The sequence below is a fragment of the Stenella coeruleoalba genome, assembly GCF_951394435.1.
Source record: "Stenella coeruleoalba genome assembly, chromosome: 2".
Taxonomy (NCBI): domain Eukaryota; kingdom Metazoa; phylum Chordata; class Mammalia; order Artiodactyla; family Delphinidae; genus Stenella; species Stenella coeruleoalba.
Window position 1 is genome coordinate 26,449,612 of NC_137147.1, and position 13,092 is coordinate 26,462,703.

The window sequence follows — 13,092 nt, forward strand, 5'->3', positions numbered from 1 at the left end:
CAACGAAGAGGAGCCCCCGCTCGCCACAGCTAGAGAAAAGCCCGCACACAGCAACGGAGACCCAACGCAGCCAAAAATAAAATATAAATAAATAAATTTACAAAGAAACCCCCCAAAACTCAAAGTGTTTTGACTAATACATTTTATCAGCTGGACTGGTTCCCATTCACTCTCCCTTGAAAATGCCTTAAACACCTTGTACATTAGCTCTCTTTTTCTTCCTCTCCTTTTCTGCAGGAGTCTGCAGCCTATATACAATCTAGGATGTATTTAAACTCTACCTTAAACCCTTCCTCTGCAGAGCCTTAGATCTCCACCCTTCTTTAGTACCTTTTCTGATCTGCGAGCTCCACTGAGTCCAATGCCCCCCCTTTAATCACTCGCTCTATATTTCACACGCCAAAAATAAGCAAACTTCCAGGGCAGTATTCTCTAGACCGCCCTGCTGAGTGTCAGCTCTAACTGACAGGACTGTGGAGCACATTTCTTGATCCTCTCCTAGATCCTCGCAAAGCACGGAGCACAAAGTAAGTGTGCAGTTACCTCTTGATTGATTAATTTTAGCCTCTCTGCCTACCCAAGCCCCAGCTGCCCTTCCAGAGTCAGCTCACACACCTTTCTTTTCCGTGAAGGTTTTGCCACTTTCTCCAGTCAGAGTGATCAATTTCTCCTCTGAACTTGTACCACTTACCAGCATAATCCTCTTCGTCAACAATTAAGTACATATTGCCTTACAATACTTGCATTAGTAACTTAAGTGACTATCAACTTTCCTCCAGACAGAGTGAGACCCTGTCTATTACCTCCTTCAGAGTGAGCCCCAAGCCTTGCATTTAGGAGATATTCAGTAACATGCTAACTTTTTTAGGATAACATTGTTTTAACAACTACCAGATGAAGCCATTTTCCAGCTGGAACATTACTTATTACCAGTTTCACCTTTCTTCTTTTTCAAGTATTTCAATATACTAAATATTTGGTGAAGAAGGTAAAAAAACTCTTAGGGTCTTGTATTTCAAATGTCAGTGTTGGGTTCAAGCAGCTAGCAAGATATTTGAGAATACAAAGAATATAGACAGATTTTTTCATCTGCTCAGTTTTGCTTGGTGCAACCCAGTTTCACAAGAACATAATTTGATTTCCTGTAGCCTTTAGGTACAACATATTTATTACCCACCCCCCTTATGGTTTCCTTACCTGTGGTGCCAGAGAGCCTAATTTTCTCATCTAAAGCCTTCTAGATTATAGTCACATTACTGAGATGCACCCATATTTCATTTTCATTACAGAAAGATAGTAAAACTTCTTTTAAAAAACCAGGCAAAACGTGGCATTGATTATTGACTTTGAAGCCAAATTAATACAAGTCTTAGCCTGATAATTCATGAAAGCCAAAAAACACCCCTTTATTGCCTCTGAAGCATAAGAATGGTCCAATTAGGACAAGAGTTCTACTGTTGCTTGTTACTAACACGTGGGCCTGCCACATGATGTGACATTTTGAATTCCTAAGCTCTCATATATTGCCTCTCTCACTCTAGCCCTACTCGCATTTCCCAAAGAACGCTTGGCTCCATGTTAAAATGTTACCTTTTAAGTTTAGCTTCTCTTATTTTTCCTTAGGAGCATTTTAATAGTTTATAATCAAAATTTTAATATATAGATCCTTACTTCACTATAAAAACAAATAATGTACACCTGAGCATTGTGATTAGGTATAACTGCTTTTGTCACCGTGATACGATATGACAGTGCACGTAAGTGATGGCCAGTTGTATCTGAACTCAGTGGTGTAGCAATACCGTATCCTAAGCAAGTCTAATTTTTTATGTTTTTCTCTTTTCTGAAAAGGGAACTAAGAGTTATCAGGAAACTACACCAAAACCAGAACTTACACCAAAATTTTGCTCCTCAAAAGGGCTGCAGGGACGAGAGAACCTGTACTCCTTTTCAGACCGTATGAGTCTATTGTTTTCTTTTATTAAAATATAGATACAGGAAGATTTTTTTCCTTTTAGCCTCTTAAATCCTAGGACTTAAAAAAAAAAAAAGCATTGATATTTTAGCTGTACTCGGTCAGTAATATATGCTGAGAGTCTTTCAGCAGAAAGATGGGCAGGAGGGTAGGATGAGGTCTTTAGCTAAAGGTTCAGTGAAGCCAGCTGGTTGTCCTAAATTTGTTGAGTCAACATTAAGTAAGCTTTAAAAATGGATCATCAGTGTTCCTCTACAAGAGTCAGAAAGAAAGATATAGTGTTTCTTCACCACTGTGGTTCTTTCCAAACTCTTTTAGGGCTGGTAAACAGCTATGTTGGAAAGATAGAAGATGACAGAAAAACCATGTGAGAATTAAACTGAATTATGAATTAAGTAACTGTGATAAAATTTCCTAATTCTAGAAAAGGAGTCTCACTCAGCTTGTACATGGATTTTTGTCATTCAGTCCTCTTAGAACCAAAATAATCATCAATTGTGGATGGATATCAAATTACAAAGTGAACAGCTAAATAAGACAGAGTCTTGCCTCTAACAATGACTCTGTGTGTATGTGTCCGAGTGTGCATGTGTGTGTGTTAATCCTGAGGAAATGTATATAAGGTAGTTTATCTTTAATGCTTTGAGAGGGAGGGGAGAAGGCAAACGAAACTGGAAAAATGCTACACTGGCAAACCACAAAGCAAGCTGCATTTTATTCTGGCTTGCAGATAAGAAAAGATCCCCGTCTTCCACTCCTGATACTAGGCCCAAACATTCCCTAACTTACTTTGCCTAGGCCTTGGTATGATGTCCAGCCAGCGATCTCTGACACATTTCCAAAGTTTACCAACATTCCTTCAATAGGCAGAAGTCCAGTGATTCTGGCCTTGGGACAAACACCTACAGCACTCAGCTCTCTTGGTGAAGGAGGAACTGTAGAATCTGTCACAGAGCTTGAACTGACACAGAGCATAACCCTTGAGAGGTTATGTGTCTGGCTGAGTGAGAAAAGAAGCAGAGGAATTTCAGATAGAAGTTCAGGCCTTTATCACCCGTGTGCCAGAGAAGCGTTTTTCTCAAGGGGAAGGAGTGGTTAAGAGCTAAGACTCAGGAGGAAGGAGGTCAGGTAAACTTTGTTTTATGGGAAGGAAGGAGGATGAGAGAAATAGCCCTTCTACATAACTCTGAACAAGAAAGAGTTTCTTTTTGTTTTTAGGCCCCCCAAAAGTGGTTTCTTTTTGTGATTGTGCTCTTTGGCTAGAGAGTGTTGTTTATATAACAGGATAAAGTACAAAATTATAAGCTCCAAACTCCTCCAGAGGAAAGCTCTCCCAAAGCTCGACCCCCAGGATGGATGGAAAATATGAGTGTTTACTGGCTGGAACATTGAGCCGCAATGGAAATTTCAACATTCAGAAGAAGATAGCAGAGAGGAAGGGCCTGTTAAGTAGAAAGAAGTCACCCTTCAACAAAGGGGTCAAAGAAAAGGAAGAGTCTCCTGTGGGCCCCGCTCTGATGGCCCTTCCTCAGCTGGAAAAGCTACATCTCTGCGATCCAGCTCCAGGAGTGCACTGCATATGGCTGATGGCCAGTTTCCTCTAAACCAGATACTAAAACATGGAGTGTAGCAATCCCACATCCCAAGCAAGTCCAATTTTAAGTTTCTCCTTTTTTTTTTTTTTTTCCTGGAAAGGGAACTAAGTGGTATCAAGAACCTACACCAAAACCAGGCACTATACTGGTTACTTTCACATGCACAACTCTACTAAATCTTATAACAACTTAATGAGGTAGGTATTATTAGCTGCACTTTTAAGCAGATGGGGAAATTGTGGCTCAGAGAAGCTAGGCAACTTGCACAAGGTCATACACTCAGTAAGGCAAACCCTGAAGTCCCTTCTCTTTTCACTATACCCTGCCGTCTTCCTAACAGGGGTTGATGGCCTCCTTTCCTATAAAGTAAACATACTGGGCTTCCCTGGTGGTGCAGTGATTGAGAGTCCGCCTGTCGATGCAGGGGACGCAGGTTCGTGACCCGGTCCGGGAAGATCCCACATGCCGCGCAACGGCTGGGCCCGTGAGCCATGGCCGCTGAGCCTGCACGTCCAGAGCCTGTGCTCCACAACAGGAGAGGCCACAACAGTGAGAGGCCCGCGTACCGCAAAAAATAAATAAATAAATAAATAAAGTAAACATACTTTTAAAGAAATAGAAACATTTAAAGGACTAGTTTCAGAATAATTCCCCTAAACAGAGGAAGAAAATGGAAACAAAGCCTTAGCATTTTGGTTGCTGAATAATTTTTGCAGAACTATGGGGCTCTCTTTTAAAACCTCACACACTCCTCCTCCTATTCTCTTTATTGTGGTTAAAAAAAAAAGTATAACTTTAAATTTACCATCTTAACCATTTTTATGACTCCAGTTCCGTAGTGTTAAGTACAGTCACACTGTTGTGCAACAGTTCTCTAGAACTTTTTCATCTTGCAAGTTTGAAACTCTATAGCCGTTAAACGCTAATTCCCCCTCCTCTATTCCCCCAGCCCTTGGCAACCACCTTTCTGCTTTCTGTTTCTACAATTTAGACGACTTTAGACACTTCATAGGAGTGGAATCATACAGTATTGGTCCTTTTGTGACTGGCTCCTTTCACTTAGCATTATGTCCTCAAGGTTCAGCCATGTTGTAGCCGGTGACAGGGTTAAATCCTTACACCCTCTTCTTGATTCTCTTTCTTCTAATTGCCTGGGTCACACAATTTAAATCTTTTTGTTATATGCTGCCCAACACCGTTTCCTAACTGTTCCATGTGTATGTGGCTCCTCCTCGTTGTTAGACGGTAACCTCTTAGTGATCCAACACCAGGTCTTCAAAGTCTTTTAGACTCTACCCAGCGCTCAGCACTACGCCGAGAGCATAGAAGGTACATCCTGGACAGTAAACTCTGGGAGACTGGGGACGATTCTGTCTTATTTGTCGCTACTCCCAGCAGCTAACACAATGCCTGACACATAGAAAATGAACAGAACATGTTTTATTAAAGACAATAAACTCAATATTTCTGAGAACTGAAAATGAAAAGATGGGAAGTCAGGGTCCTGAATCTCCAGCAACATTCGTGAGAAATAATCTAGGACTTTCCCGGTGGCGCAGTGGTTAAGAATCCGCCTGCCAATGCAGGGGACACAGGTTCGAGCCCTGGTCCGGGAAGATCCCACATGCCGTGGAGCGACTAAGCCCGTGTGTCACAACTACTGAGCCTGCGCTCTAGAGCCCGCGAGCCACAACTACTGAAGCCTGCACGCCTAGAGCCCGTGCTCTGCAACAAGAGAAGCCACTGCAATGCGAAGCCCATGCACCGCAATGAAGAGTAGCCCCCGCTCGCCGCAACTAGAGAAAGCCTGCGCTCGGCAACGAAGACCCAATGCAGCCAAAAATAAATAAATAAAAAAATAAGTATTTTTTTAAAAAAAGAAATAATCTAAAACAAGGGAGAAAAGTATTAGTTAAACTGGTATCAGAATCTCTGAAAATCTGTTTCAAAAAATTATGTAAAGAAAGGTACCAGACTATAATTTATTACTAAAGAGTAAGAGGGCAGAGGAACAAGGTGACATGAAATATCACCCAATTTTCCAAGATTTGGGGCTTCATTGTATCCCATTCCCCAGTACAGAATTTAAAGTTCTGACATACAGCTGTTTTCCAGAGTAGAGGCTACCAGGCCACACAGCCTAGGCCCACGATGTCTTGCCCCGTCACAAAAAGAAGGAACAAACTCATGACTGTGCCTTCAACCTCCCTCACCTTTAACATCGAGGAACAGATAAATCCCCAGGTTGCATGTGTGAAAAAACCAGAGATGGATAAAAATAATTCAATGACAAATGCTGGAAAAACATACAAAGGGGCAGAAGCCAGACATTCGTGGGATTCCCTGACAGCTCGATCCACGAGGAAGGGCTGGACTGGAAAAAAACAGAGCCTCAGGTTCCTGCCAAGCCGTCTGAGGCCCTGTCCTTCCCAAATCATTCCAAGCAGCAGCCAGAACTTTACAGTAACCCTTCCAGGTCTCCCAAAGAAAGATGCTCTCCTCACCTAGAAAATGCTCCTCCCTGACATGGTCCAGTTCTGTGCAAGGCTGGTGGTAATGAGGAGATGCCTCTGCACATCAATCTCAGCTCCTAACAATTCCCCAGGTACCCAGAAAAATAGAGAATTAAAAGGCAGCTTGAAAAACCCGACCCATTTCATTGGCTAAAGAAAAGCTTAGTACCCAGGTATCAGCATCTAGAAATCAAATACAATCCCTTTAAGAAAAAAGAGGTCGCGGACATTCGGTACCTGCATCCTGGAGGCCAGATTGTATAATTCTCAATTGGCCTTGCTCGAAGGCACACCTCAGGCTTCTAAACATGTGACTGTATTTGGCCCTGACTACATTCTCTTCTGGAGAATGGCCTGCAATTAATCTCACTTATTACCTCTGAAAAGTAACAACAGAGGAATGGCTGGCCAAGTCCAACTCCGAGTGTCTAGGGAACTGCAAGCTCCACGGCCAGGCCTCAGACTGTCTGGGCAAGGCGTGGGCTCTCTGCCTTCCTCTCCCACAACAAAGCTCCAACAGGGACTCCAGACAGACCAAAGGAACCGAGGGATTTGAGGAGCTGGGCTGAGCTCACACTGACCCAATGGGAGACGACAGCCCTGGGCTACATTTGGGGTGGTTTCAAAGCAGCGGGGGAAGAACAAGGTTGTCTGGTGAAAACTTGTGTGATCCATAAAATTGAGAACAATAGCAACGCCACAGGGAAATGAAAAATAACACTATTTGCTGAGTTCTTGTGAGTCACCAGTTTTCATTCCTGTGGCTACCAAGTCACTGAATCCTCCAAGATGCAGATGAAAAGTACAGCCAGCATTGGATTCTCTTTACATCTTTTTACTGTTTACAGGGCAGCCCCTGGTTGAGTGAATTATGAGAGTTTATCAGCACTGGAATCCACTGATGCTTTTGTAGATGTACAAGTAAGAGGACATGTTATTTACTTAGCACCCACTTCCAGGGAGATAAAAGTGCTTTAAGAACAACCTAAAAGCTCCCAAAACAGGCCAGTTTATACATAAGTATGCTTATCCAATAAAAAGATTAAATGAATAGTTTAGGGTCACTTAGTGTAAAAATCAGTAATAAAACTCACATCTCTAAGCTACTAATCCCTTATTCATTAAACTTAGTCACCCTTACTACTAAGGAAGGAACAACAAGAGACTAAATAAATATCCTCAAAACAGTGACTTACCAGGTAAATAAAGAAACTGGGGCATGGGACAGAGCGAATGCCTGAGGGAGGTCTGGCTGGGGCCCATGTCATAGCCAGTTCTGAAAGGACCTCTGAGAATTCATTTAAGGCTCTTTAGGGTGGGTATCCCTGGGAATTCCACATGGAACTGGAACTCCCAAGCTGAGCTTGCAGGCTGTCATGGCAACCAGAGGTTGCGCGTTGTTGGGGGTTGGGGGGAAGGGAGATTTTCCAGGGCTACCCTGGACTAGAATGGGGCCTGAGAACTGACCCTCGAGCTTGAAGAGTAGGTGAAGAGACGGCTGTTATGGGTACAACTAACCCCCAAAGGGAAAGACCAGGGGGCTTTGCAGGGGCTACTTCCTGGTGCCAGTGGTTCTGAAGTCGATCGTATCATGTGGCATTCTACCACAGCCCATGAGCACAGTCTGGCTGGGAGAAGGTCACTCACAGCACTGCACCCTAGGTCCTGCCTCTGACCTTGATGGACCCCTTCATCTTTCTGTGGCTCGGCATTAACAGGTGTCACCAAGAGAAGGCTCAAAACCCAGCCATAATTTTTATTCCAAACACAAGTATGAAAAATGCTAAAACTCAGGACTTCCCTGGCAGTCCAGTGGTTAAGAATCCGAGCTTCCACTGCAGGGGGCACGGGTTTGATCCCTGGTTGGGGATCTCATCATCCCGCATGCCCTGTGGTGCAGCCAAAAAAAAAAAAGCTAAAACTATTTTTCCAAAATGTACAGTCTTGACATTTTGCTTACCGTATGGAAAACGGTTGCAGCCTTGTCATATACACAATATATCCAAGATTGCAGAGAAAGTGTTTTCCATAGAAACAAGCCTCTGATTGTAAAATGAAAATGGAATATTTGGAAATATTTTATATGGAAAATAAAGCTCTGTGGTATAAACAGAATTTCTTTTTTACGACTTATGTTTTAGGAATGCGGTTACTCTGGAATCATAAATCACCAAAGGACAGACTTCTCCTATGAAGAGAATAGTGTGGGAGGATGTCCTGTCTTCAAAAGTCCTGCCTCTTGGTCTTCAACTCTTCATAATTCTAAATTGAGATGATTCTTTTCACCCTTGACCACAATGATCACTGGTATGAAAGACACCGTACCAGAGCATGATGTAATGCGCTTATGTTTATCTTGCTTCCTGGGCAGAGTCTCTGCTTCCCAAATTAGTTCCTTAAGTAATCATTCTAACACCAACAGATACTTGAACAACAGTTAGGTATTTCCTCCATGCCCAAGCCTTCGGTCACCCCTCCAACCTCAGGGCAGGGCAGCATCCAAAGAGGTGGCTGGTTGGCAGAGGCTGATGTGCTGGCCTGGGGTAGGGAGCTGGTGGGACACCTGTGGCACAGTGTCTTTATTTGGAGGGAACAATATCTCAGCTGGTTGGAATACTTCATTGTAACAGTCACATTCCATTCTAGCTCATCTGACTCAGGGACAGATGCAATTAAACCCATATTTAATAGCCACTAAAGCAAGATGTACTGGGAATCTGTTTCTTCTTACGTTTTTTATACAGGGGAACTTGAAATACAGATCGAGACTAGAATCCAATACAGTGGTTTCTTTTTTAAATCAGAAGTTGCTGACGTTATGGCCACAATCTATTTGGATCTATCCTCTGCCACTTTGCTCAACTACATAAAGGGAATTTCCTTCCCACTTTCCAAATGAACATTGTCCAGGGAGGCTGTTTGAGTTTAATTAGATAACCTACATAAAAACATATAAAATATGTGCTTCAAAAGAAAAGAGTCCAAAGTTACTGAAACACAATGTAATACAAGGTATAAAAACAGAATTAGGAGACAAGGAGAAAATGTCAAAAGTCAATACACAAAAATGTTGACTGTGAGCGAGGATTAAGCATAGTATAAATTCTTGCTCTTTCACCCAGAAGTGAACTTGCTGAACTGTATCAGAAATTTCCTTTTCATTTGATTTGCCCACAAACTGTCTTACAAGTGAAATGAGGCCCTATATTCAAGCACCAGAGGATTAGGACATGAGGGGAAAGGCACTTGTCTTGCTGGTGCCTGTGCAGGGAACTCAAAGTGAGAATGACTTGCTTAGGATCCAGGCTGCCCCTGTGTGACCCAAATGCCGGCTCCATGGCCCTTGACATACCTGCTTCCAGGAGGGGCGGAGTGGCTCTCAGGAGCTTGGGGGTCTGACTGTATTGACCATGTTGGGCCACTAGGACTGATGACAGGCCGAAGTGTGTGGGGAGTTGAAGCACTGCTTCCGTTTATGACGCCACTTGCCAAATTCAGGTTTGTTACCTAGAAATGAAGTGAGGGAAATAACCTGATTTTACAGAGTTTTAGAAAAGTATCATTAAAATCATAATGGGGAAAATCATGTAGAGCCCAGGAGATGCTGACCCACCTGAGCTTAAACAGTGGTTGCCACAAAGGCACTCATTAAAGGCTGGCTTCTGTGAACATCCAAGAGCACAGGTGAGGGTGGCTAGTGTCAATATAAATTAACGAGTATTTATTCTGCCCCTACCATGTGCAAAGCACCATACTATGCGAGGTGCTGTGAAATACAAAGATTAATAACAAAAACAGCAAGTACTTACTGAGTATTTACTCTGTGTCACACAAGGTTCTAAGAATTAGGCAAACTACTTAGTCCTTTCTGACCCTTGTGTCATATGAAAGTTCTAAACACTCGATAAATTTTAGTGTAAATAATAACTATTATTAATAAATAATAATTTATAATATTTATTATTTATTTATTAATAATAAATAATTACTGTATAAAGAACTCACTGATTTAGAAAAAAGATGCACAGGCAATAGAAAAATGGGCACCGACTTCAATAAACAATTTACAAAAATGGAATATAATTAGCCAATTAAACAATTAAAACTAGTCATTTCCACTGTCAATCAAAGAAATGTAAATCATAAGATAACACTTTCATGTGTTACACTGACATAAATAATAACCAAAAATATAGTACCCTAACCATGGCAAAGGTGATATTAGATATGTACTTACACTATTTATGATACTATTAATTGGTACAATCTTTCTACAAATAAATTTGTCAATATATTATTAAAAGTATCAAAATATTTGTACACTTTGATGTTACACTCTAACTTATAGGAACTACGCTAAAAACACAACTGCAGATCATTAATGAGGTGAGTATTATAATAGCAGTTACTATGTAGCAGCACTTACAATGTGCCAAGCTCTGTATAAACGAGTATATTACATGCATCTCATTCAAACTGTCATAATGCTATTGGCAAGTACTATTATAATCCCCACTTTACAAAGAAGGAAACTGAGGCCTAGGAATAAATGGCAGAACCAGGATCTGAACCATAGTCTTTGAAACTCCAAATCGCATGTTCTTACTCACTACACTATGCTGTGAATAGAAATTGAAAACAAGCATTGATTTTAATACTGAAAAAGGAAAGATCTAAATGGCTGAGAGTATTTAAATAAATTATGTTAAATAAATATGTTAAAAAAATTTTGCTCTAAACATATAAGGGAATATTATGTAGCCATTAGAATTTTTTTGGAGAATACTTAGCGATATAGTAACATGCTGATATCTCAAGTTAAAAAACAAATCACAATATGAAACTATACAGAGGGCAGAAGCAATTTCCTTAAATGAACACATACACAGACACAAACTCTAAAGGGCATGTATTACTTTTATAATCTAAAAGAAAAAAATGTAAGTTATTATGAAAAATACAGGTGCGAGGTGATAACCTTAAAACCTGGCTGGAAAGAGTGGAATCAGAAAAGAAAGGATGGTTCAAGAAGCATTTCCAATGAGATGTACAGGGGATGCTGAAAAGAGGGGGTGTACTCAAAGCTGAATGCAGGGTGCTGAGTAGGAGACACTAAGGAATAGTGAAGTGAGGAGATATGAATTCCAAGAAAAGTGTCCTCCTATGAAGTGTCCCAGGAAGCTAACAATTTTGACATTTACAAATAGAAGAATTCTGGATTTTTAAAAAATTTGATAATTCTGAAAGAAAATAAGTCATTTTTAGTAACGGTATAGTGCTTCATTCCTAGTTACAGAATTCAGTGACAACAGCCCAGGACTGTGTCTTCACATCAAAGGACCCAAATATTTTTCTTGTGACGAAGTCCACTTTCTCTAAGTCAGGAGTGATCTCTGGTGTCTGTGGAGGCTGGGGGCCAGAACACTCAGACTGCACACTCCAGTGCGGCCCCAGATTCAGAGGAAGTCTCAGGAGCCAACCCTGGCTTGTCAGTTCTGACCCCCTTCTGCCACTACCAGGGGAGGAGAAAGACCATGCTGATGAAAGGGTGGGGAAGACAGAGTGGCAGATTAGGGCAGTGTTCTCTGGCCCCCAGGGCCTCTGAAGAGCCTTGTCCTTCTTCCGGCACCCTACCTAGTGGCAACAAAGGCCAGGTTCTCGGACGATCAAACAGATTCCCTGTAGGACTGAACTCACCCCTGTCCCATACTGAGCCCTTCTCCTTCTTGCCCTGACCCCTGGCACTAAATATTAGGCTTTTCAAATTAGACATGAGCTTGGAGCTTATAAAGATACTACAAAGTGGAAAGGTCTTTATGATAACTAACAGATTCTCCAATTACTGCCTCAGTCAGTTGCGACAAAAACCTCATAAAAGAGGTCTATTAATAATTTATAGTGGAACAGCAGGAAAATAAACAAAAGGTACATACTTTACCATGTCTAGTATAAACAGTATAGCTGGAGATTAGTGAATGGGAAGGAGAAGAGATATCAGATTTGGTACATCTTCTCTCTTTTGTCCAGGCTGCCCTTAATTGAAACATCATCATTTTCACCATAATCACGAACACTTACTGAATGCTCACTATGTGCCATGGGCTTAGATGTCTTTGCATTATCTTGACGTGTATTATCTCACTTAACCCTGAGCAAGCCTTTGAAGGAGGTTCTATTGTTACCCCCATTTAACAGAAGAGGCAACTAAAGTCTAGAGAGGGTAAACAATTAGACAAAAGTAACACACCTAGTAGGTGGCAGGGCCAAGATTAGAACAGAGAATGTTCTCCTCCAAATGCACGTGGAATACTTTTTCCAAATAATATGGCTTAACATCTGAGTCCTTACAGTGGAAGCGTCAGGCACTTATAAGTGAGGTTTTATCAATATATCTCCCTCCTTATCTATTACTCATGGAAGTAGATACTGTGATACTCCCTTGTGGGATTTTAGTTCCCCAACCAGGGATCAACACTGGGCTGTCAGCAATGAGAGGATGGAGTCCTAACCACTGGACTGCCAGGGAATTCCCCCAGTACTCCCTTTCCAGATATGGAGAAACAAAGGGTCAGAGAAGTTACGGTAAGCAATTTGTTCACGGTCACATAACAGCTGCAGAACTGGTACTCTTGTTTTAAAATCCATTTTCTAGTTTTGAAACTAGTAGGGAAACTGTCCTAGTTACCCTTGATTATTAGAGATTTTTGAAAATATAATCAGATGCAGACCTCAAATTTGGAAAACAGTGATTATACAGGGATTGATTATACCTAACTATTCCAGCATTTTCTACCTTTCCTTAAATTTTATTTCCCACTTGTTACCCTTCACCAGAGGATATTTAATAAGTAGAGCAACAAAAAAACCAAAACAAAACCATCCTTAGGGGCTTCCATGGTGGCGCAGTGGTTAAGAATCCATCTGCCAATGCAGGGGACATGGGTTCGAGCCCTGGTCTGGGAAGATACCACATGCCACGGAGCAACTGAGCCCGTGTGCCACAACTACT

The 13,092-nt window shown here is 41.6% G+C and overlaps 1 protein-coding gene across 12 annotated transcripts in view; it reads right to left on the minus strand.

The window, feature by feature from the left end:
* The window catches only part of TTLL5 (tubulin tyrosine ligase like 5), a 305,934-nt gene that overhangs the window by 136,106 nt on the left and 156,736 nt on the right, over positions 1 to 13,092 (minus strand). For all 12 annotated transcript variants that reach the window (XM_079908860.1, XM_079908866.1, XM_079908864.1 and 9 more), the window contains one exon: positions 9,436 to 9,590. In XM_079908860.1, coding sequence (XP_079764986.1) covers positions 9,436 to 9,590 — 155 coding nt within the window. The remainder of the gene's footprint in view (positions 1 to 9,435; positions 9,591 to 13,092) is intronic.